The sequence below is a fragment of the Oryzias latipes genome, chromosome 1 (assembly GCF_053564925.1).
Source record: "Oryzias latipes strain Hd-rR chromosome 1, Olatipes_Hd-rR_3.1".
Taxonomy (NCBI): domain Eukaryota; kingdom Metazoa; phylum Chordata; class Actinopteri; order Beloniformes; family Adrianichthyidae; genus Oryzias; species Oryzias latipes.
In genome coordinates, this window is record NC_136237.1 from 35,290,117 (window position 1) to 35,313,810 (window position 23,694).

At 41.5% G+C, this 23,694-nt stretch overlaps 1 protein-coding gene across 1 annotated transcript in view; it reads right to left on the minus strand.

The window, feature by feature from the left end:
- Positions 1–648: 648 nt before the first annotated feature.
- krt222 (keratin 222) overlaps positions 649–23,694 on the minus strand; it is a 28,160-nt gene continuing 5,114 nt past the window's right edge. The window contains exons 2-10 of the mRNA XM_020712817.3: positions 22,484–22,687; positions 18,884–18,966; positions 16,318–16,471; positions 13,429–13,707; positions 9,574–9,699; positions 8,701–8,921; positions 5,747–5,964; positions 5,578–5,680; positions 649–3,383 (exon numbers count right to left, since the gene is read on the minus strand). Of these exons, the coding sequence (XP_020568476.1) occupies positions 3,170–3,383; positions 5,578–5,680; positions 5,747–5,964; positions 8,701–8,921; positions 9,574–9,699; positions 13,429–13,707; positions 16,318–16,471; positions 18,884–18,966; positions 22,484–22,687 (1,602 nt within the window). The 3' untranslated portion in view covers positions 649–3,169. The remainder of the gene's footprint in view (positions 3,384–5,577; positions 5,681–5,746; positions 5,965–8,700; positions 8,922–9,573; positions 9,700–13,428; positions 13,708–16,317; positions 16,472–18,883; positions 18,967–22,483; positions 22,688–23,694) is intronic.

Here is a 23,694-nt window from a genome sequence, read left to right on the forward strand (position 1 = left end):
GTTTTTCTTGTAAACTTTTCTCAAACCAACACTTCTAAACAGTTGTTCAGGTGTGGACAAATGCCACCATCACAGTGGAGCTTCACAGACTGACAGCTCTATATTTTAGTTTTTTCTCACATTTAAATTGTGCTCTGGTGAATTTTTAGCATCGGCTTAACGTCATGTGCCCATTTTGCACATGCTAGCTTCTGTCACCAAAGTGTTTCTGCTGCAGTGGAAAACCACAGAACAAGAGTTCAACAGTCAGAACACACTGAAGTGCTGCCAAGAGATGATTTGACAGCATGAAACAAACACAGATTCAGCACCACGGTCAATGAAAATATCTGCAGACTGAACTTGACTGAAAGGAGAACAAACAAATGTCTTCGTGAAACAACGTTTCTGCTGATTTAAGAAAAACACACATGCACTTGAACTGATGTTTTGCTTTGTTTTCTGTAAATACGAAGTGTTTTCTTAAATATAAAAAGATTAGGCAAGGCAAGGCAAGGCAAGATTAAACTAAGTTGTCTGTGTCGGGGGGGGGGGGGGGGGTAGATCTCCTATCGCCTTTCACCTCAGCATAAAAGCAGGAAAGCAGTGAGGTTTTGTGATGCAGAGTTCTCGTAGAAAAAAACCACAACAGCCTGAATTCATTTCCTCTTTTTCTGAAATGATAAATCTTTATTTAAAAGCATCAAGGTTTGTTTTTCTGAAGTCACAGAGCTGTCAAACTGAAGCAAAGCTAGGTGAAACACAGAGATTCATGAACATCCTCCACCTGGTTTGCAGTTTATACCTTAACTGATGGGGGGGGGGGGGGGGGGGGGGGGGGCATTTGCAAACACTGCCCCCCTGTGGCTCACAGGGGGAAGTCAAAAAATGGTAACTGAGCAGCGATCAGCATCAGCATCAAACCTGACACTTTCGGCAGAAAACCTCCAGGAGAAGAACTGGTCAAGGAGAAATGTGCCTTTGGGAATAATTCTGGAGCATAAATCTGAGGATATCAACAAGGGAGGGGTATAAACGTGGGAAAACCAGCACTGTTTGACAAAATGAACGTGTAGATGAAGTTGCTTTAGATCAAAAATGATAAACCCCTCTATGGCAACTCAGACAGTCTACACCTGAATTTTTATTTTTTCCAATAAATATATTATTGACATTCTTATGTTAATAATATATATATTATTCTTTAAGCAATATTTCTTCTTCTTGTTTTTGTCAAAAAAAAGTTTTCCAGATGAAATAACCTTTTTTTTCTTTGATCTTTTTCAGTATTTTACTTCTTTTTAAAGAAAGGGTCGTGTCGATGAGGGAAAAAAACAATAAAGTTTAACAAGCTGAAAAATATCAACAACTTTTGGTAAATTTACTTTGTCTTTTAGTTTATTTTGGTGAACTTTAAGATCAGTCCTTGGTTAAATTACCGTTATATAAAATATGTATTACCTTTTAGCATTCGACAGGAGAATTTACAAACTATGAAAATTCATTTCCACATAAAGTAGGACTTTTTACAGAAACACAGAATGAATTGTCCTTCCTTGGAAAAAGAGGACAAAAAATGAATAAATACGCTGATCTTGATATCTATCTCCTGTTACAATATTTTATGTATGAATATTTACCCAACAAAATTATAAAACATGAATGCTTTGACTTTAGCACTAAAACTGTTAGCATTAGCTGGTTTGTCGCTGTTAGCTAGAATTCTATTGTCCTCACATCATTTTTTCATCTGCAATAATCTCTTCCAATTACTTTCCTGTCCCCCTAATACATGTATTTTTCTTTTCTCACAGCCTCATTATGATTATAATGATGTTACACAACCTCAGTCCACTGTCGGCCTAGCTTAGCAGCTGTTCCTTTATGATGTCACAGCTTTTACATTTTGCTTAAAACGAGTAATCTTTGTATGTTTTGCAAATGTCTTTTCCTCTAGAGTTGGAATAAATGTCAGATTATTAAAAATGACCCATCTATTAATTTTAATGAGTTAAAACGGTGAGCAAAACCGTCACATGGAATCAAACCCGAGGCGTGAATGGAGGAAGACTATTTTTACATGGCGTCCTCTAAAACACGACTGTCTTAATGCAAAAACATTTAGGTCTCACACGTTTTATCCAGTTTGCTTCAACTTTTTAGACCGTATGTCAATTTTAAGCTGATTTCATTCATATGACACATTATTTTTGTGGTAATTAGGTGGGAAAGTCCAACAAAATGAGTGGTTTTAAGAAAGAAAAAAAAAACAAATCTGCATTTGTATAAAGAAATTAAAATGTAATTATGGATTTATCACCTTGAGATATGAAAAATGGTGTATCTAAGGGCCATCACCTTCTTATAAGTCATGTTAAATTAAATGGGTTTTTTATTATTATTATTAATGCGAAATTTAACCTCAGGAGACACAAGGGGGTGCCAAGTTTATCTTCATTTTTACATCCTTGGTACCAGTAACATTCAGCAGGAGGTGACACACCACCACATGCCCAGCAGAGGTCACTGTAAGCTAAAGCTTCTTCAATGGAGCCATGAAAACATGCTTTAGACACACAACACAGCAACTGGGGTCACCTCAGATTGTCGGTGGCTCAATTCCTGGCTTTTAGGAGTTGAGGAGTCCTCGGGCAAGGCATTTTTTTTCCAAGGAGACTTTACCACCGAAGTAAATCTGAACAGACTTAAACTGCCGTTTATCAAAAATCTGTGCTGAGAGCGTAAAACTCCAGCTTGTCTTCTGTGTTCCCCCTTCAGTTCTTTGCAGAATGATGTGATTTTGCCTTTTGACTGACATGATTCTCATACAGTTCTTCAGTTAACGGCACCGCTGCGCTTTTGTCTACAAGCTGAGCCTTCACCTAAACCAGGATTAAAAGCCACAAAGTTGTAACTGTAATCTCTTTATCCCATGAAGACTTACTGAAGCTATCCGAGACACTTTCTCCACCTGTAGGATGACAGAACAACATGTTTTAGACTTGAAATCTTTTGGTGTTTGCAACTCGCGAAGGTTGTCACGATTACTCATGGGCTCGTGTCTCAGCCTCAGGCCTCAGCCGTGGAGCAAAGTTCGCTGACGGTTGCGTTTGAAAAAGCGGGATGAGAGTGGGAGGCGTCCCTTGCTCAGTTCTGCATTCTCACCATCACCGGCGGGGCGGCGATAGAGTCACTGCGTGATGGTCGAGATGCTACGAGACCTCTTCATGACCAGGCGCACCTCCACATCGGGGAGGCTGTCCTGCTTGGTCTGGGCGCAGCCTTCGTCTGCCGCCGCCATGTGCAGGTCGAAGCGCAGCGACACCGACTTCTTCCGCAGTTTGGGATTGCCCCTGAAGAAGGAGCCCTCCCACTGCCTTATCACCATATCCACCTTCTCCGTCCTGTCAAGAGAAAACCCGATTAGGACATGTAAACAGAGGAGAAAAAAGCCACATTTTTTATCATTTCAAATGCAAAATTCCTTAAAAAAGTACTCCAGCTTTTGGTTTGCATGTTAGACGGAGCCTAACTTTACATAGCAACCAGCATGGCAAAAAAATAACAAAAAAGGGCTATTGTGTCATGAAGAACCCTGACTTCCTCCTGGAGGCCCTCCCCTTCCTGAGGTCTCCTGCGAGTCACAGGTGTTCTGAATGATGTTTATTCTGTTTGTCTATTTATACGGTGTCTGTTCTTGTTTCTGTGTCGGAGGGTCTTTTCCTCTATGCTCCTGGTTTCATTTGTGGTTTTGGCATTAAAGCCTTTATCGAGTTGTAAACTGAATCTGGGTCGTTTCTTCCTGCTCCTGGGTCTCCTCCCTTGAATTGGCTGTTACACATTGGTAATACTGTAAATTCAAATAATATTAGGATGTCTTTTTCTAAGACAAATTTGAACAAAATACAAGAATAAGAGTTTTAGTTGGACCCCCTGTTAAAAGCCCAAGATAAAAAGCTTTGGAAGGGAGCTCCAGAAAACCGATGTAAAGCAGAACATTTTGATAACTTTCCTTTTTTAGTGTCTTTTTTTGACAAATATAATTCTTAGGATGTAATCTGCCAAAATGAGTTTGCAAACATTTACAAAAGGCATTTATGTGTCTACGCTGTGAAGTCTCACTTTGAGTCAAAGTGGCAGCCTTCATGAAGGTGGTGGACCATAGCAACCATCTGGTTTTTTCCATATTTTGGAGCGTTGCATTTGTGTGATTATTTTCATGTCTCTACCTTAATAAAGACAATTTTGAATTTTTCATAGCAACCAACATTTCCGAGTGCTAAACCCACAATGTTAACATTATGACATATAGGTACTGTGTGTTAATACTAGGACGCATAAGGAAATAAATATTCAATGTAAACTTTTATTTTCCGAGGACGGTCAACCGTCTCTGTGGGATCAAAACCGTTCTTCCAACTTCTAAAGACACGGATCGTTACCAGGGTAGGATTTCTACAGAAAACTGTAATTTACAAATAAAAAAATATAAAAGATATTTGTCAGTACTTCTAAAAGAGTATATCCCATGGTCAAAAATGAAATGTTTTTACAAAAAACACTGAGCTGCACCTCAGACCCTGCAGGCCTCAGTGAGGACTTCAGAAAAGTTAAAGTTCATTGAAGTAGAAAGAAATAATAAACTGTTTGAGCATGTTGCCATGGGAACACAGATTAAGATAAACTCAAAGAAGCGGAAAGCTAATGGTTGAGATGTGAATTTGTAACCCAAAACCAAAGTGAAGCCAAAGACAAGCATGGCTGTTGACAAGCACGATGGGGGACGGGTCATGATGTGGGCTCGTTCCAAAAGACTGACAGTCGTGGCACATCTCGACAATTTGAAACTTCAGTGATTTTATCCACAGCCCTTTTCACTGAGGCTTTGTCCTATAAATGATGACGTCACCTAATGACTTAACGTTTGTTCACCTAAAGATGCACTGATAACAATTTAAGACGTTCTTTTATGATGGACAGAGACACTGTTCCAAATGTCTGCATTTTTGAAGTTGGGTGAAGATGACGGCCAAAAGACAAATGAGGCTGGAGGTTGATGAGTCATTGTGCATCTGTGAAGCTCCCTTGGCTCATTATATAAGTGCGTTCGAGTTTGTTAGGCTTCGTCTGTGTGTGGCTGGAAACACCTGAAGCACAGAAAAACAAATCCCGCCCATGTCTGGTCTAACAATAACAGCAGCCACTCCCTGAACCCGAACATTAGCCAGGCAGTCCACATCAAACAGCAGCCAGGCGAGGAAGAACATTCCCAGTCAATGCCACGGCACGTTACTCATGGGAACTAAAGATTTAATTGTGTGTGTATCTTCTCGGACAAGTGAGAATGATTGCTCTTGGAGGTTGCTCGGTTTGTCTGCTGCACCAGACATCGCCTTGTCTAATGAATGTGCTGCTGGAGGCTCAACAGAGCCTCAGAGGTGCCATTCGCTTGTTATTTTTAGGATCAAAATCAAATAAAAGCTTTGATGTTATGCCGCTGAGCAGTTTAGACAGTCAGTGGAAAATGGTTCCATTTGGGGTCGATCCAGAGCTGCTGAAGGGCAGATCAATGGATGGGAGGAGGGGATGATTACTCACTCGATGGTGCCGTGACCTTCTGCGCTCTCACGCATCACGTTTCCCTGAAGGATCTCCTGAGTCTTCACAGTGCAGATTGGCAGGTCTTTGTCTGGCTCTGGCTCTGCAAGAAGACGCAGGAATAAACCATCAGAAGGAGATGCGACGTACGAGCGCCCGTGGCTCCTACCTGTGAGGATGACCAGGCTCTGCTGTCTGTACAGGCCTCTCTTCAGGCCGTTTTCAGCAGGGAGCAGTGAGGAAGTCTCCGGCAGGGGCTCGGACTTTGGTTCGTCCGGTGTGATGGCGGGGTCGCTGAAGCCGTTCACCACGTCGCTCTCCTTTGTCTCCACCACCAGAGACCTCCACGGACGCAGACCCATTGGCTGCCCATTATGACTCATATATCTGCGCAGAACGAGCATTTATACTGTAAAGATCTGCAGAATGTAAAGCAAAATGTCCCAAAATGGCCACTTGGGGGCATTGGGTTCTTCACCAGACACTGGATAGTCTTTTTTTCCCCCCAAATTCAATTCAATTTAATTTTATTTGCACAACCCAAAATCACGACAACAGTTGTCTCGATGGGCTTTGTGTGGATAACATAAAATAAAAAGGATCATGGATACATACAATTCAAAAGACAAATTCTAAACTGAACCAACTAAACTAAACTGGACATCCCTGCCCTTAGACCCTCCAAATGCCACCATTTTAGGCTGACATTCGTGTCCCTGGTTCAGGTTTGTTACCGCTGTCTGACTGGAGACACATGAGCCCAAAGTCTGAATCCTTTGGCCTGTGGGCCACACCTGATCCAGCAGAAACCCGCCGTAAACTCCAAGGCTGCAGTGGCACAAAAACGTCTGAACTCTCGACAGCACGCACAAAAACCAACTGCTCATGATTTATTTACTGGATTACGTCTGTTAAACCGGCACGGCGGTGCGTGCAATCGGAACGCTCCAAAAAGCCAGGAGGAGTCCATAGGTGGAGGCAGCACCCAGAATGGGACTTCTCCAACGTAAACTGCGGTTTTTTTGTGTCGATGTTTGCCACGTCAGAGGAGCAATAGGGAGAAACATCCCACAAGAAACGGCTGCGGTCATTGTTGCGAGGAGAGGTGTGGACGCCACAAAAGGTGATAGAGCAACAAAACTTTCTCTACTCGTGTAAATACGTTGGCAAAGATGATTGAAAAAAAAAGGACTGTGGCATATCTATGATAGTATCTGCATAGATCTAGCATTTGGCAGCCATAAGAGCGGAAATAAAACGACATGAAATGATTCATATCAACCAAAGCATTGTTGCATGCCTGAAGTTGATGATAATCTATTGTAGTTTTATCTATGCTACAGTTTATTTTTTAATTATCTCAGCAAGTAATTTTTCCATCACCATGACAACCTTAAATGCATCATGAATGTTTGGTGGCTTTGAAGGACTATGGTTTTCTAGACGCCGTGTCCACTTGTAAGATCGCTATTTTTGGAATGTGGCTATTGAAAAGTTTTGGAAGAAATGGGAAAATGTATCACAAAAATGCTGGATGTTTGTGTTTGGTGGATGATTTCCTTGTTGCTCTTCTGCAATATTTTCTATACTGTTGGAACGCCTGTTTATTTCCCTCGACATGCTGCCAGATTCGTCAGGAAGACAGATTTGAAAGATTCATATAACAGAGAAACACAATTTTTTTTGTCAATTTAAATTGAAGGTTTTGGGAGAAAGCCCCTAAAACCAGAGTACAAAAGTTCAACGTAAAAATGTTTCTTTAGGGTGATGCTGGATTTTTATTTTTTATCACGGTGATTTTGGAAAATAAATGCTTCGTGTGGCAGTTTTGGTGCGTTAGAACATTTTTTTTTTTTAGAGATAAATGACCAAATTGAAAGATGAAGTAGTAAAAAACAAACAAACAGATAAGCATTTACAAATGTGTACACATGGTAGTGCATTGCATAACGAGTGGAAACCGTCATTGTGTGCAAAACTATTTCCCATAAAAAGATCCGTGGGAAATTGTGTTTTATTCCATATCATTGCAAAAACAAACAAACAAAAAGGTTATTTAAAGGACTCAAGACAGACACTTCTTAAAGAGGGCAAACAAACTCCCCAAAGCAGGGAAAAGAACATCTGAGTTACACAACTACCACGATTCAGCCTTTTTTTTTTTTTTACAGAAAATTTAATTTTTTGCAATGAAAGTATGATTCATTTTGTGATGCAAATGTAATCTGTGAGGCATGCATGCATTGACAGGGCCCCCCATAGTTCTTATCATATTTTTGTAGGCAGTTTATTATGCAAAGTACCCACTGTAATTACCCCTGATCTAAGCGTACTACATGAAAGTTCCCTTCTGTGAGGCATGACGGTGGTAGAATCATGGTTTATGCTTTATTTTAGCTGCATCTCGACTGAACCAGGTTGCTCTCATGCTGAACAACTTCTGAACTGTTTCAGTGAGTTTCAAGAAAAATGTTTTTGACAACTTTCTTTAACAAATAAAAAAGCAATGAGAGCATCAGAGTTTTCTGTCTTTGAAACCTCAACGGCTCTTTCTGCGTGCGTGCAAACCTCCACTTACAGTTTCAAATCAAGACTGAAAGTTGTTTTAAAATGTAAGACTTTGGCACAGGAACTTTTCAGTATAATCGTTTTTGCTCTTTACGCATTTAGAAAGCAAAGTGCTGAGACAGAAGTCAGGAATGCTTGTTTTCACAAGCATCTGTGATTGTTTTGATTGCTGTCGCGCACTCAGGAGCTGCTCTCAGATTTGAAACCAATCTGAATACCAAATCTTTCCATCTTCTATCTGTCTGTCTTCTGTAGCCTATCTAAGAATGCTGAAAACCAAACCACACCTTAGCACCATCTAAAAACATCTCTGTCTCCACCTCATTGACTTCTTGTTCGGCATCCGCACCATGACAAACAGGAATCCCTACAATTATTCTGGAGTTCATGTTGACAAAGCTTTTATCTGATCCAGAGCAGCACATGTGGTTTGATAGTTTGTGCCAGAAAAAAACAATGACACTGTCTTCTTGTTTCCTTTGTGCTGTAGAGCCCAGGAGCGCCGTTCCTCAGTGAGGAGTAGAAAACAGTAAAGCGTGAACTTTGAAGCCTCACCTGCCCTCTTCTCGCTCCAGCAGCCGTCGGTACGTCCCGATCTCTCGCTCCAGCCTCATCTTGGTGTTGAGCAGCTGGCTGTGGCGCTGGCGCTGCGTCTGCAGGCCGCTCCTCACCTGCTCCAGCTCGCTCTCCAGCCTGGCAATCACCTGGGAAAGGTCATGGAGCTGGCTGGAGTACATCTGCTGGGTGTTCTGCAGGGACGTCTCCAAGCCTTTTTCCTGGTCACCAAACAGTAAAAAGATCTGGAGATGAAACCTGTTAGCCTAAAAATGAACTGTTTGCTGGGTCTGGTCACCATTTTTAGGGTTGTGGGGTTTAGTTTGGGGTTTTTTTGGGGGGGGGAACTGTTTGTTTTCTGTGTACATTTTGTGTGAATATAAAAAAAGCTTGTGGCTGATTCAGAGGACTGAGGTTCAAAGTACAGCCACATTTTGGTTCAAAACAGCTGCTTCTATAAAGGAGATGGCCCCTTGCAATCATTGAAAATTGTCCATATTTAGTGCTGAAAAATAGGTTTATCAAATTAATGTGAACAGTTCAAAGTACATTTCTCAGTTATCCTTGACTACCAACAGTCACACCTCCCGAGACGACATCAATACAATAACAACAACAAAATCATTAGGGTTTTCACTTTTCACAGACTTCAAGTGAAGTCTTGTTTATAACAAGTCTTTATTATAAACCAAATATGTCAGGAAAAAATGTAACTTTAAAAGATGTACAATAGAAAATATCTGTATAAAGTTAAATGGTCGTATTATGGACAGACAGCGCTTTTCAGTGAAATGACATATTCATGTTTGTAGGCCTGTGGCACTCTTGTGTTGTATTTAGTGTGGGTTTATTTTCATAAGGATGGTCTCCTACCATGGCATGCAGGGTCTCGATCTCCACCTGCAGGGAGTGCCACTGCTTCCGGGCCTCTGCCAGCTCGGCCCGGGCCTCTCTCAGAGCGGCGCTGCCGAGGCTCACCTGCTCCCATGCTGCTTCCTCCTGTAAAAACACAAAAGGGCAATTTGACGAAGACCAATAAGATCGTCATGTCAAGCTTGCTACTTTTTATACAAGAGCAACTCTGATCCTCTATTGATCTATTGTAAAAGCGTTCCCAGTGGTTTTTTAAGTAGGATTTTGCCGTTTTTAGCCAAAATGAAAAACAAATTGTGTCGTTTTCTAGAACATAGTTTCTGCAGAGCAGCAGGAGTTCATCCGAAATCCTCCTTTGAGTATTCAGAAATGGAATTTGGAGATTATAGTACTTGATATTTGTCCTCCATCATCAGAAAAATTCCACAATATCATACTAAAAAACACCAAAAGCAAACTTTTTATTCGAATGGGTCTTTGAAATAAATGAAAAAGTAGTTTGCAAAAGTGACCAGGTTACACTGTGTTAAAGGAAAAAATTCCCAAATTCCCAGCAAATTCCCAGAACAAGTCAAAAGACTTTGCAGCAGCTCTTTCTCCCCACCTTACAGGACCTTGTTTCAATTTGGCGTTTCCTTCAGAGGACGTTCAGCCTCCTGCTGTCAGGAAATCTCAGGCAGCAATAAGCTAAGAGGGTCACAGGAGGACAGAACAGCAGGCAGTAGCAAAAGTCTACTGTCCGGTGATGTCATCAAGGTACCCCAAAAGTTGATTTTTGTCTGTGGGAGATAGAATAACTTTCCTATTTAAAAAACTTTGATAATCAGCTGTTGTGGATGTGTTTTGGTTTTTAGCTTGTTGATTAAAAAAACCACCATAGAAAGACTCAGTTTGATGTTAAAAAAAACACCTACTGCCACAAAGGTAAGAGGTCTGTCTGGACCTGTGTTTCTATTAACATGTGTTTGTCACATCAAGACTTAAAAAGAACTCAACTGTAGAAAAAAGACTTTACTTTTGTGCAGGGCGCCGTCTGAAGGGAAAGTCCAGCATGATCCTACATTTCGTGTCACGACAAAATTTCGACTCTTACCAAGCAAAAAAAAAAAATGAATGGTCGCCATGTCAACATGTTAAATGTGGATCCATTTACATTAACCCTTGTGCTGTCCTAGGCACTTTAACATTGGGAGTTGGGTCATCTAGACCCACTAGACAGTGCTCTGAACCTTTTTTCTTCAATGATTTGTGATCTTCACTGGTGTCCATGGATTACATAAAATCTTTCCACCTTTATCCACCTTTGTCATGGTAGGGAGAACACCTCAATGTGAGGGTGGGGTCATCTAAGATAACACAAAGGTTAAGACAGTGTCTGTTTTTGTTCCCTCTAAGGGGAAACTGTTGGTGGTTTACCTTCCAGTTTACCTGAAAGGTTTGACGAACTTGCACCTAGGCGTGATAAATGTTCACCTATACACCTGCTCTCAGCTGTGGGTCAAATTTAGGTTTTTATGAACTGTTTCAAGATTCAAATTGACATTCTTTGGGTCTAAACGACAATATTGGGGCAGTCTTTTCTGTAGAAAAGCGCCATTGTTGGTCTGTCTTGGTTCATTCAAATATAAAGCAAAGTAGATGAGAAAAAACTGAATTTATTTTAGCTTTATGTGTCATAAAGGTGTGTCCCACCACTCAAATACTTTTTCAGAAAAGGATTTTTTATTTTCGCTGACACCTGAGCGATGGGACAGCAGGTAAAGCAGCGGCGGGTGGTAATGCTGGTCGTTTTCATTTCGCGTTTGGTGAGCAAACAGAAGTGTGTACACAGCTGTGCAGTTCTGACACGCAGTACCGCACGCTGTTCATGTGCGCCGAAGCGGTGAAGCTGCTTCAAAGTGGCTCCGACAATATTTTAACAGTAAGAACAAAAGTAGACTGCAGTTATGCAAGTCATTTTCGACTTAATCTATTTTTCAACAAACCCTCATCTGTTTCAGTCACACGTTTTTTTTTTAAGGAGGAGAATATGAACAAAAGCCAAGGCTTATTCTGCAACAATACATCGTTACTGAATGAATGTGAGATCTGTCATCAATCCAGAGCAGGGAGGTTTTACTGCATCATCTTCATGCAGAAAGAATTAAAGTCATTTGATTTGCTAAAACTAAAAAAAAATCCTTTTATAAGTAAAAATTTTGCATACAGAAATACAACTCAAACACGTTTTTATGCCGACGACACAATTATAGTATGTAAAGAGGAGAATCTCAGGGAAGTTGTGTAAAAATAGTAAAACAGAGTAAAAGAAACTAAAACAATAAACAAACTCTCACTTAATGTTAACAAAACAGAATTAAGGATTTTTGGAAATGGCCATATTCCTGCAGTTTTAGATATAAAAGTTGCTATTGATAATCATGTTTTGGAAAGAGTGACTAAAATTCAGTTCTTTGCAGAAATTATGGACCACAAAACAAGCTGGAACGGATCAGGACTGCACGATCCTTACTGCTCGTGTGTAAATGGTTCTGTCTTCTGTCTGTTTTGTCTGATGGCATTTTACTCCCCGGAGCACAAAGTTTCCGCCTCTTAGCGATACAATTTTACTAACGCAGTTAAAACATCATTAAAAATGAATTTGGCTGCAAAAGTGGCTCCAGTTGTCCGGAGTAAAATGCACCCAGTTCTGCGATCGAAATTACGATCCAACAGAAAGATTAACTCCAAGCCGTGTGGTTTTTCATGACATCATGCGTTGTTGAAATTTCCATTGTCTGTAATATTCTATTATGGGCTATTCTCTTTATTTTGGCTGGAAAAGCTCTGCATTGTTGAGAGAGGCAAAACTTGGGCAAACACCAAGTTTCCGTTGTTTTAAAGGCTCGGACAATCGTTCAGGAGGCAAAACTATGGAGAAATGCCACCGGGAGCTAAACTAATTCAAATTGCTTAACTGTCACAATGTTGACAACAAGAGGACGAGACGTAACATTCATGCAAGCAGGGTTCTGCTGGGGTTTCTGGTACAGATCGGATGGCAACAGCTAAAGCTCAATGGAATTTTCTCTATAATCCTTTAGCATTAGTTGCTAAGTTAGCATTTAGGAGGTCAATCCAAGGGAACGTATTTGTACATGCTGACACGCAATATCTGACTTGTACTACAATAATTTATTGATACACAGACTCAGAAATTAAAAATACAATTGACCCCAAAGTAGTTCAATGTTCTTCAACCAATTTTATCGTTTGAACAACTTCAACTAACTAAAGTACTGAGTGAACGTTTCACTGAAGTTGCAGATTTTATTGCTATATTTAAAAGCGTCATTCCATTTTCCTGGAATTATCCAGCTTCATGTGCTTTTACCTTCAAAGGTGGGACCAATCTGAAATATATTTTTAATACATTAGGAATATATATAACGAGGTGACATAAGGACTTTATTTTATGGATAACTTTACCCAACATGTTTGGCGGTGAATTTATCTAAAGGTCATTGGATTTTGAGTTTTCCTGCCCCGTTTGGCAGCATTTTCCAGTCAATTCTGGACGACCTCCGGCTGTTTTCTGATTGCAGCAGGATGGAGATGGAGCAGGCAGCATTCAGTAGACTTTAACGCAGTGATTCCTGCGGCTGACAATCATTTTGTTTGAGTGTCAGCTGAGGGAATCACAAACTTGAAAATGGAGCTGAAATGAGGGGAAGAGTCGGAGAGTTTACGTTTTTTTCTGGTGAAGGATCAAAGGGAAGCCTGACTCCGGTTTGGCCCGGAGTTCAGGGTGTGTCCTGCTGGCAGAGACCCAGGACAGCATGCACAGAGTAAAGGTGTGGAAGGAGTGATGCGCACCTCGCTGAGAGCCCCTCTTTGGCTTCTGGAAGCTGCTGCAGCTCGGGGACGGTTAGGCCCCACCAAGCCGGGTGGTGGATGTGGGACTGCTCCGAGGCCCGGGGGAGGTCTGCTGTGGTCGCACTGCGCTCTGATCCGGTCGAGGAGCTGGCTAAGCTCCATCCCTGTGCCATCGTCCTGCTCAGCTCCTCCTCCTCCTCCTGCTGCAGATGAAGATGCGGCCGTTGCTAACAAAGCATCGCAGGAGCCGGCCCGCTGCAGCTGCAGAGCCCGGGCCGCCTGCAAACAGCCAACCAGACGCAGGGACGGGGAGGGAGGGGGTGCAAGCAGAGCAAAAGAAGAAACACAAGACAGAGAGGTGAGGGAGGAGAGTGTGTGGAGTAGGTGCACTGCAGAGCCAGAGATGCAGAATTACATGTGTGAACAGGAAGGGGGGGGCTGACACCCTGTCATTAGATGTGTATCTGGGCGGAACAGGTCATCAGACACCTCCCATTTCAACAGCTTTAATAGCTGCTCGCATGATTAGAGCTCAAACAGAAAAGAAAGCGTGTCGGGTCATCCGGAGGGCAGACAAGATCCAGAGATCATGAGTTGGAAACCAGGAAAATAACTGCATGACTCACAGCTGCACGCCATGTTTGATGTTTAAAGAGAAAATCTGCGGATTCAACAAACTAACATCTGGAGTCTGATACGATGTCTTTCCCTGCCTTTATAAGCATTGAAGTAAACAGTTGATAAACTGTACTTTTGTTTTAGATTTTTTTTTTTTAATCAACCCGATTTGCAACTGAAGTGGAGGATTAGTAAAACCTGGTTACACCTTTCATTGACGGGAGCAGCAAAGGAGTGGAAAGGAAAGTTTCATAAAAAAAAGACTTGCTAGTCCAAATAGTAAATAGGCAGCTGCACTCCTTGTACCTCTTTTGCCCGTTTACCAGTTTGCAATCCTACTGAAGTGAACGGCCCCAGAGTTCACTCCTAAGTAAACTCCCTCATTCTCAAATGGACCAGAGTTTGGTTGGTCTTCATAACTGTTTAATGACATAAGGAAACAAGGACCTCTGTTGGGGTCTTTGATGACTCCCAAATGAACCCTGGTGCAGTTCAGTACAGTGAGAATGCAACTGGACTACGATAAAGACTGCCAGAAGCACTAATCTTAACAACCGTCTTTTTTTTATTCATACTGTTCAGGTCAGAGCTCATTGTGGGGCAATACTGTTTCATAACAGGCAGCTGTTGGAACTGCATGAGGGCTTGATGGGGTGTTTGTCCAGTCAAGTGTGTAGATAAATAAATGGAATAAAAAACAACAACATTTTGTTAGATTTTCCACACAACTTAATTGAATTTTGAAACTATCTCTCTAGGTTGTGACTATTTTAAGCCATGAAACGGTGAAATAATATGAAGTGTACTACTTATAAATCTGAATCAAACATCCCATGAAAGTTGTAAAAAACATTGTTGTTTTTTTGCATAATTTGCAAAGGTCCAGGAGTTTCACAGGTTATTATCAACGTTTGCACAACATTTACACATCTGACACAGCGGCTTAAAAGTTTGTCTCTATTGTTGCTTTCATAAATCGTTTCATGTTCTACAAATACTTTGTAGAAATCTGTGTTCACATTGACATTAACGTTTTTTTTCTAGTAGATTTCTGTCAGGAAAGACAAATTCCATTGACCATGAGTGGTTTATGAAAGCAACAAAAGGTACAAACATCCAAGTGGGAGAATAGTTTTGCAAGGCACTGTAGGTCACACTCAGAGAAACTGGAGCAAAAAGTAGACATGGAGTTCAGTCACCATTATGCCATGATCACTCTTTTTTTGCCTCTTTGGGATGATAAATTTGATCAGGAATGGAATGAGACTAAACTTGAATATTTGTACATAGATAACAAATTTGCATCATCTAATCAACTTAAACAAAACTTTAACTTGACCAATTCACACTTCTATAGGTACTTACAAAATAGACGTGACCATAAATGAACATGACCTTTGTGACATTTTCAAAAGTCCCCCTGGCTCCAGACATTTGGTTTCTAGAATAGTGCATTTATTTGATGACAGCACCAGGGTGAAATCAACAAAAATGAAAGATGCTTGGTGCGAGGAGTTGGGCATAGAAATCTCAGAATCAATGTGGGAAAAGTGCTTATCCAAGATTCACTCTTGCTCTGTTAACAGCAGACACTACCTGATACAATTTAAAATCATCCATCGGCTCCACTACTCCAAAGCACAAAATATATCCGTCAATCACTCCCATTTATGATACATGTAAAATATCGGAGGCACATTGGCTCATGCTTGTTGGTCTTGTCCCTCATTTGTTGGCTTTTGGAACAGAATATTTGACTGGTATTCCAAAGCCTATGGTTGCTTTATTCCATCCGATGCAGAGCTTGACATTTTTGGGTGCATACGTACTAGAACTAACCCGACTGTCATGCAGCAGCCACTAGAAGTTTGGTTGATGACTTGCAAAAAGAGAAATTTTGCGAGAGTAGAAATTTACGGCCTCTCCCTACTTTACAGTGTGGCTCGCTGACATGCTATCTCACATTCATATGGAAAAATTCGCCGTGTCAGGATCGCTTCAGTTAATGTTCACAATAAACTCTGGACACCATTTCTAAATCACTTTCAGAAAATTAAAATTATTTAGTTCTGTATTGAGACTGCATTTTTCATTCTTCTTTTTATTCCCTATTTGGACGGCCTGTAAATATTGAATAGAATGTAACTGGCAATTATTTATTTACTTGTATTTTTTCATTCTGCTTTATAACGGTCAAAAGAGCAACTGAACTGTTTGTCTATTTGAAAACGAAAATAAAACATTTTTAATAAAAAAGCAGACAGTGAGAACCTCAAACTCTCGATGCATCTCCTGCAGCTCCATCATGGAGCGGTGACAGTCGGCCTGCAGCATCATGGAGCTCTGATCCGCCTTCCTCTTAGACTCACGAAGCAGCGCTGCCTGTCGCTCCAGACGCCTGGTGTTTCTCTCCTCTGTCTCACACCTGCAGGAAGGTGATGTTTTAAATAAATTTAACCACTAAGAGATTTTAAACAAATCAGCATTTTAAAAAAAAACAGCTCCTGAACAGGAACTTCAAAACAAGTTAATCAACAAAAGATTTATCAGAATTTCAAAAATGGTATTCTTGCACAAAAATGAATCATAAATGCTGAAATAAAACTGCTGATTGTCCTGGTTTTACTAAAGCAGAACTGTTGTTTTAAAAACCATTTATCATGCAAAATCCTTTTTTGAGCCTTTAAGTGTATCAAAATGTTAATTCCTCCCGAGAAACAACCCCAAAGTGGTATTTTGATCCATCCACCCATTTCTGAGTATCCCTCTAAAACCCTGCGCTCTGAGCGCCAGCCCCTCCCAACCCACAAAAATGAGTGGGTCCTCATGAGCTGACTTAGACCAGTGAGGAACCGCCCCTTCCAGGAAGAGTCTGCCCTTCCAGCACTGCCCCCCCCCCAGGCTAACACCCACTTTCTCCAAGGAGCTAGCAGTGTTTGACAAAAACGCTTACTCTTTCTATGCACAAACATCCATCTCTGCAAAAGTTGTTGTTTGTTTAGACACGCTAGGTTGACGTCCTGAAATGGACGACATCCACACGGGGCAGATGGCGGTGCCACAGAGATCAAGTCATCGCATTTCCGGGTTGGAAAATAACTCAGGAAAATAACTAATATTGAATAAAAAATGTGTTTCTTTGTGTGCTAAAGGTAATATATTATCATATACATGGATACATTTTACTGTAAAAGGCTTAAGACTAGCATGTTATGGACCCTTTAAGATCCTTAATGACAGAAACTGAAAACAGTTAAGGAGAAAGATGCAGATTATAATAATAATAATAATAATAATGGATTGGATTTATCTGCGCTTTTCAAGACACCCAAAGCGCTTACATTGTGTCCATTATTCATTCACTCCTCATTCATACTTGGTGATGGTGAGCAACTGTTATAGCCACAGCTGCCCTGGGGCAGACTGACAGAGGCGTGGCTGCCATTTCGCGCCTCTGACCATCACCGGGATCATCCATGCACATTCACACACCAGTGGAGCCACACTGGAGGCAAGGAGGGTGAAGTGTCTTGCCCAAGGACACAATGACATTTTGGCTGGTGGGGAGCGGGGATCGAACCGCCAACCCTTCGATCATTGGACGACCCGCTCAACCACCTGAGCCACTGTCGCCCGATTGTTTGCTGATGATAAAGTTATTTATCACTAAGATTGTGCAGATTTTTGGACAGCACAGATCAACATCAAAAGATGGAGAGTTTTTCTGTTGCACTACAACCAGAACCCGATTAATACAAAGTATTGACCATTTAGCTCAAACCAATGAAGCAGTCCCCAAAGGCAAAGTAGTGGCAGCCAAGCACTAAATTAGATACATTTTTTTGTTTTGTGAAAAATGAAAGGCGCTATACAAATCAATAAAGTTTGAAGTTTATTTGTTGATGTTCTGCATTAACAAACACACATAAATTGTGTGTTTAAAAAAAAACATTGACTTAATTTTTCAACTGCCACGTTCTATAAGACATTTAATATTTTCTGTGGAGTTACTGTCAAAGAGTAAAACATTATTTATTAAAGTCCCACTCCGATCAACGTTTGCTTGGAGCCCATTACACTACCAACCCAACATTAGCATTGCAACAAAAATGGGGAACTATCCAAACATACATTTTTAAGCCAGATGCCAGCTCGGACGAGGAAAACACAGACGTTCATGGATCTAATCACCTACAATCAGAATGGAGTAGAGCAGGGAGCTTGTGGCTTGCCATTATAGGTTCTCCGTCACATTTACAAGCTTTTCCAACTGCAGTAAACATATATATATGTGTGTGTGTATACTCAGAAATGTACATTTTAAGTTGAATTTTCTCCACATATGTCACCCATCATGAGAAAAATGCAACAAGAACAGGAAAAAAAAAACTAAACTAAGTACACGATTTTCACAGGAGAGGGTCTTTAAAGCCAGCTCGCCCTAACAGCAAGTTGGCTTGCTCCAGTTTCAGAGAAAGTCAATGATCCTTAATGGCCCACAGTGAGTCAGACAGCGCTAAAAAAAGAACCGTTGTCACCTTCGTCCTGAATGGGCTACTAGGGGAATGGGATGTGTGGCGCGGGGGGGGGGGGGGGGGCTCGGCATCGATACAGAAGTGAAAAATGCCAGCGATGCACAAAGTCCTGTCTGGATCTGTGCTCTGTCTGTCTGAGTCAAGTGACTGGAAGAGTACAAAGTCAAACATTCAGATGTGCGTCAATAAACCAAACGTGCCACATTGGATCACGTTGGATTCTCTGTTAAGATGTTAGTTTAGTGTTTCATCAGACATGTAAAAAGGAACTGTCAGGAAGAAAAAAGAGGAATCCAGCTGACCTGGCTTGGATGACCGCCGCTCTGGATCTCATGCTGTCCGACTCCAAGGCCAGCCGGGCGTTTTCCATGAGTAGTTTACCGACCTGACCAGAAACAGCATATGTTCTCTGTCACACAGCTACTCTGTTGTTTTTAAATCAAACATACAACACAGGAAGTGAAAGTTTGTCATGACCTAATGGTAACTCCAGTCTTTTCACACCCAAGATTTTATTTCAGAAACTTCACAATTTCTTCTTCAAATTGTTGTAATCACAAAAGTTTTTGATATATATGCATTTCTATTCTTTGTGTGCCACGAAAAAACCCTGAGATTGACATTATTATACTCAGAATCTATAAACTAGATAAAGGAAATAGATAAACTTGAAACTTGCTGTGACTCTTTACTGGAGTGTTGACTGGAGTGCATTGTTCTTTTGCAAATCTATTCATCCATCCATCTTCCAAACCTGCTATATTCCTTATGAGGTCATGGGACTACCGGACTCCGTCTTGGCCACTGTTAGGCAAAGGCGGAGTATATCTTAGGCAGGTTGCTAGTCTGTAGCAGACTGGGGTGGTATCCCTTAAACCTAAGGGACAATTTAGAGATACCAATCAACCTATGCGGCATGTTTTTGGAATGTAGGAGGAAGCTGAAGTGCCCAGAAATAACCCCCCACATGTTCGGGAGAACATGCAAACTCCACACAGTACGGTCCCAGCCGGGGTTTGGACAAAGGCCTTCTTGATGTGAGGCAAGAGTGCTAGCCACTACTCCAGCATGCAGCCCTTCCTTTGGAAATCATTTGGCGTCTTTCAAACATGGGGTCATACGTGGATATTTAGTGGGATTCAGACCTGGACCCATTGGTGGCCACTTTCGAGTTTTCCAGCACTTTGTCTCCACTTCTTTCTTGGTGAACTCTGAGGTCAGTTTAGATCATTTTTCTATTCATTTTTCACTCCACGTTGCAGCCTGAAACCTTCTCAAAGTCTCCAGATTATATGATTCCTTTTCTAACAATCATGAAACCCAGACCTAAAGTCAGAGAAGGAGCTTTGATTCCACCATGTGATTCCAAAGAAACTCCACCTTAGTGAGAATAGTCCAGATACATTCTCACCCAGATACCTTCTTGCTTAGGTACATTCTAACTTTTTGTTTGATTACATTTTTATTGTAGCACACTGTTACTCAGGGCCCTGTCATTGTCCAGGATGTACCCTGCCCTCACCCTGCAGTAGCTGGATAGGCTCCAGCAGCCCCGTGACCGCAAAAAGAAATAAAGTGGCTTTAGAGGATGGATATACTTTTACTTGTCTTCTAACTGTTATACTTGGTCACATTCACACACGTGTTAATTATCACACTGGTGATGTCTTTATTTCGGCAACCACCCCTTTCTGTACTTTTTTATTCGTACACTGTGTATGCTTAATCAGGTGATTTCTTACTCTTGTTACACTGTGGTACATTCGTTTTTCGGTACATTCCTATTTGTGCATTCCTACTTGTGCACCTTTTTTACTCAGGGACATTTTTACTTAGATGCTTTCCTACTAGACTACATTCTTTTTCAGTTTAATAAGATGACTTGTAAACCAAAAGCAAATGTAGGGACAGCCTGGTTTCAAATGTTTTCTCGACAAGCATTTCTTTCTGTTCATGGGTAGAAGAGGTTTTTATTTAATTAAGTCCACAAGTTCTGCATTTTTTTGGTTGATGTTTTTGGTTGACAGATGGATGTGTCTGTGGGTGAACTCAACAAAGCTTGCTTAACTTTGTCCCGCCCAGATAACCTTCGTCAGAAAGTGTGTATGGATGGACAAAGTAAACATCAGGCTTCATTTTTACCAATCAGACATTTCAGGATGACGTCAAAGACTATTTGATATCGTAAATATTTCTGTGATTTATGGAGCTCTAAAATTTTTATATTTTTGTCTTATTGTTATCTTTTTCACCATAAAGAATTTGTCAGTAAAAGTCAGAAGGGGAAAACTCCTGGGTGGTTTGAGGAAGATTGAGTACACCCAAAGACCTTTGTCTTTAGTCACGTGCAAATATTGCTGAACTACAGCTTAACTAGTGTCTCTTCCAGCCCATGATTAATATGTTTTCAGCTGAAGTCCAAGTCAAACCTCTGTCACACCAATGAGAGATGTTTCCCCAAACAGTTTTGGACCTCTGTGCCATCATCTCACATTTATGCAGGAGATGGGAAGAGGGGTTTGTAGGGGTGTAGAAATATTATTCATTGTCTGTTTTACAGCCCATTGTTGTTTGTATAGGTCTACAATGTGGTTTAGGAAAGAAGTTCTGAGCACAGGACACAACATTGGAGTCAGTTCTGCTCAAAATGAGCTCTGATAGGGAGAAAAAAAGAGACACAAAGACAAAAAAACCCTCATTCCAGCACTTTCTCTAGTAGTTTATCTATTGATAAATGCTTTCACTTCATCTTTAACATGTTTACCCACAATTTATTGTACAACCTTTTCTTTTGTGTTGCTTTTTAGTGAAAATTCCAAGTGTTTATGTCCCTTCCTGTGATCCACTGAGCCTGTGTTTTGACTGTAGGCAACCAGACCAGAGTTCATTTGCAATTGAACCATGTTTTCAGCCACACCAGGGATACCTATCATTTAAAGTGCTCTTTCTGAAGAAACAAACTCTCTAGATGTTAACATCCCCACGCAGAGTTTATGCAGCACTTTTAATCCAATCCTTTAAAGAAATTTGGGAAATATTTATCAGAAATATATAAAATTACTGCCATCAAAACTGTTAGTATTAATCATGAAAGAATCCTTGTGTGCAAAGAAACTATTCCTAGTTGTGACACTTTTAAATGTTTACCCACCCTGAATTTCCTTTGTTTTTGTGTGATTCCAACCTTTTACAATGCAACACACCCACACTGAGTGAAAGCCAAAGATTAAGTGGAATAACCAGATTTTTATGCCTCATATCATTAGCCTCTTATGATATTAATAAAGGTGAGTGATTCAGAGTGAGATCAGAGCGGTAATAAGCGGACAATCCTCTTAACCTGTCACGAAAGCTCTGGATCAGCAGACAATAAAAAAATAAAACTGACTGAGTTTTCTTTTGTGGTCATGGCAACCGGGCTGCGGGAATAAAAGACGTTTTTCTCTGGCGCTTACTCCGGCCCCACACACAGAAAGTGACAGTTGGGAGCGCAGGAAAACTGTTGAGTCATATGAGATCACGGCGGCCTTGGAGGCGGAGCAGCTTTCCGCATTCCTTCTGCGTGTGAACGCCGCACTCTGACTGATGCTCGCCATCCCGCACAGCAAGTTCTTCTGATGTGATCCTGCTGCTAACTTATACAGTATTTTCCCTTTGGTCGCCTTTTTTCACAACTCACTCTGGTGTCATAAAGCTCTAACAGCATTTATAGCCTCAAATACCATAAACTCAAAGCTCAGGTTTCAGCAGGAACTTTATGAGGGTAAAGATGTCAGATGATCCTTTTATTTGACAGGATGTAAGACTTAAAATGTACTGATCATTTAGTTTTCTGGAAAGCCTTTTATATCAGTTCTCTCTTGTAATATTCCCTGTTTTATCATTCCAGACAATCTTCTCACCTGAGCTCGGAGTTCTTTGAAGGTCTCCTCCTGCCGGAACCAGTCCTGACTCCGGAAAGCGCTCCTGACGCTCCAGTCAGCTATCTGCGCCTCCAGCCGGCGGTTGGCCTCCTGAAGTCTGTTGACCTGTTCCATGAAGCCCTTGAGCCGGGCGTTCAGCCCCAGCATGGTCCGACTGGAGTCCTGCAGCAAGTCCATGGCCAGCTGAGGTACACAGAGAGCAAGCGCGTAATGTTTTCAGCCCCGCATGACCTGCAGGGCTCGGCCGGCAGAGCCAAATTACTGTTTGGACCTTCACAGTAATCTGAGGTTTCAACTCTCCCAGCAAACAATCCGCCTGAACTCGCATGCTGACAAAGTCGTTTAAAAGGTAAATGTTTACCCAGCCGCACTCACTTGAAGCGACGTGGCCCTCGAAGGGAAAGTCTCTCAGATTCCTCACCAGGGCCACATCCCACCACAGCTGACCCTGACGCAGAGCAGAGGAGCTCTGGCTGTCCCGAGCAGGGATGTGCGTCCCCCCACGTCCCCCATCGCCCCCCAGGCAGCATGTAGGAGATCAGGGAGGGGGTAAACACTGGACGCAGCACTTACATCATCCACAGGCCCTTTGTGCTCTCTGATCCAGGATTACTGAGCCGCTTTCAAACAGGCAGGAACACAAGCTGTGTGGGGAATGTTCACGGTGACCGGCGCTGTGCTGTCACACAGAGCACCACTCTAATGAGAGGACTCGGAAACTGTAATTAATCTGTGGCCAACATCTCTCGCTCCATCACAGGCTGTCTTTATATACTGGAGTTTGCATTTGTCTTTAGTTATAACATCAGAAAAAGTCCAAAAGCTACTTTAAAAGGCCTTCACCTCCAACACAACTCTAGTTTGTTGTTTATCCAACTCATCATATCAGGTGTTGGGGTTCTTCACAGCACTCATTTTTATTTTGAACACCTCAGCGACGCCTCTTTTCCACATTGTTGCAGCAACAAGCCCATCTGTTTTTGGGATGCAGAAGAACCATGAGGTCAGGTGACCCATTGGTTTTTTACACAGCTGATATGATTAGTTTTGCTGTTTTAGGAAAATGTTGTGAGAATCTGTGCCTTTTTGGTTGAGTTATCATCGTTTTGTGTTCTGTTCACCACCCTGTCACTGCACACCTGGTTCAGGTCAAAGGTGACTCAGCTCTTCTGTTTGTGTTGGTTCCCATC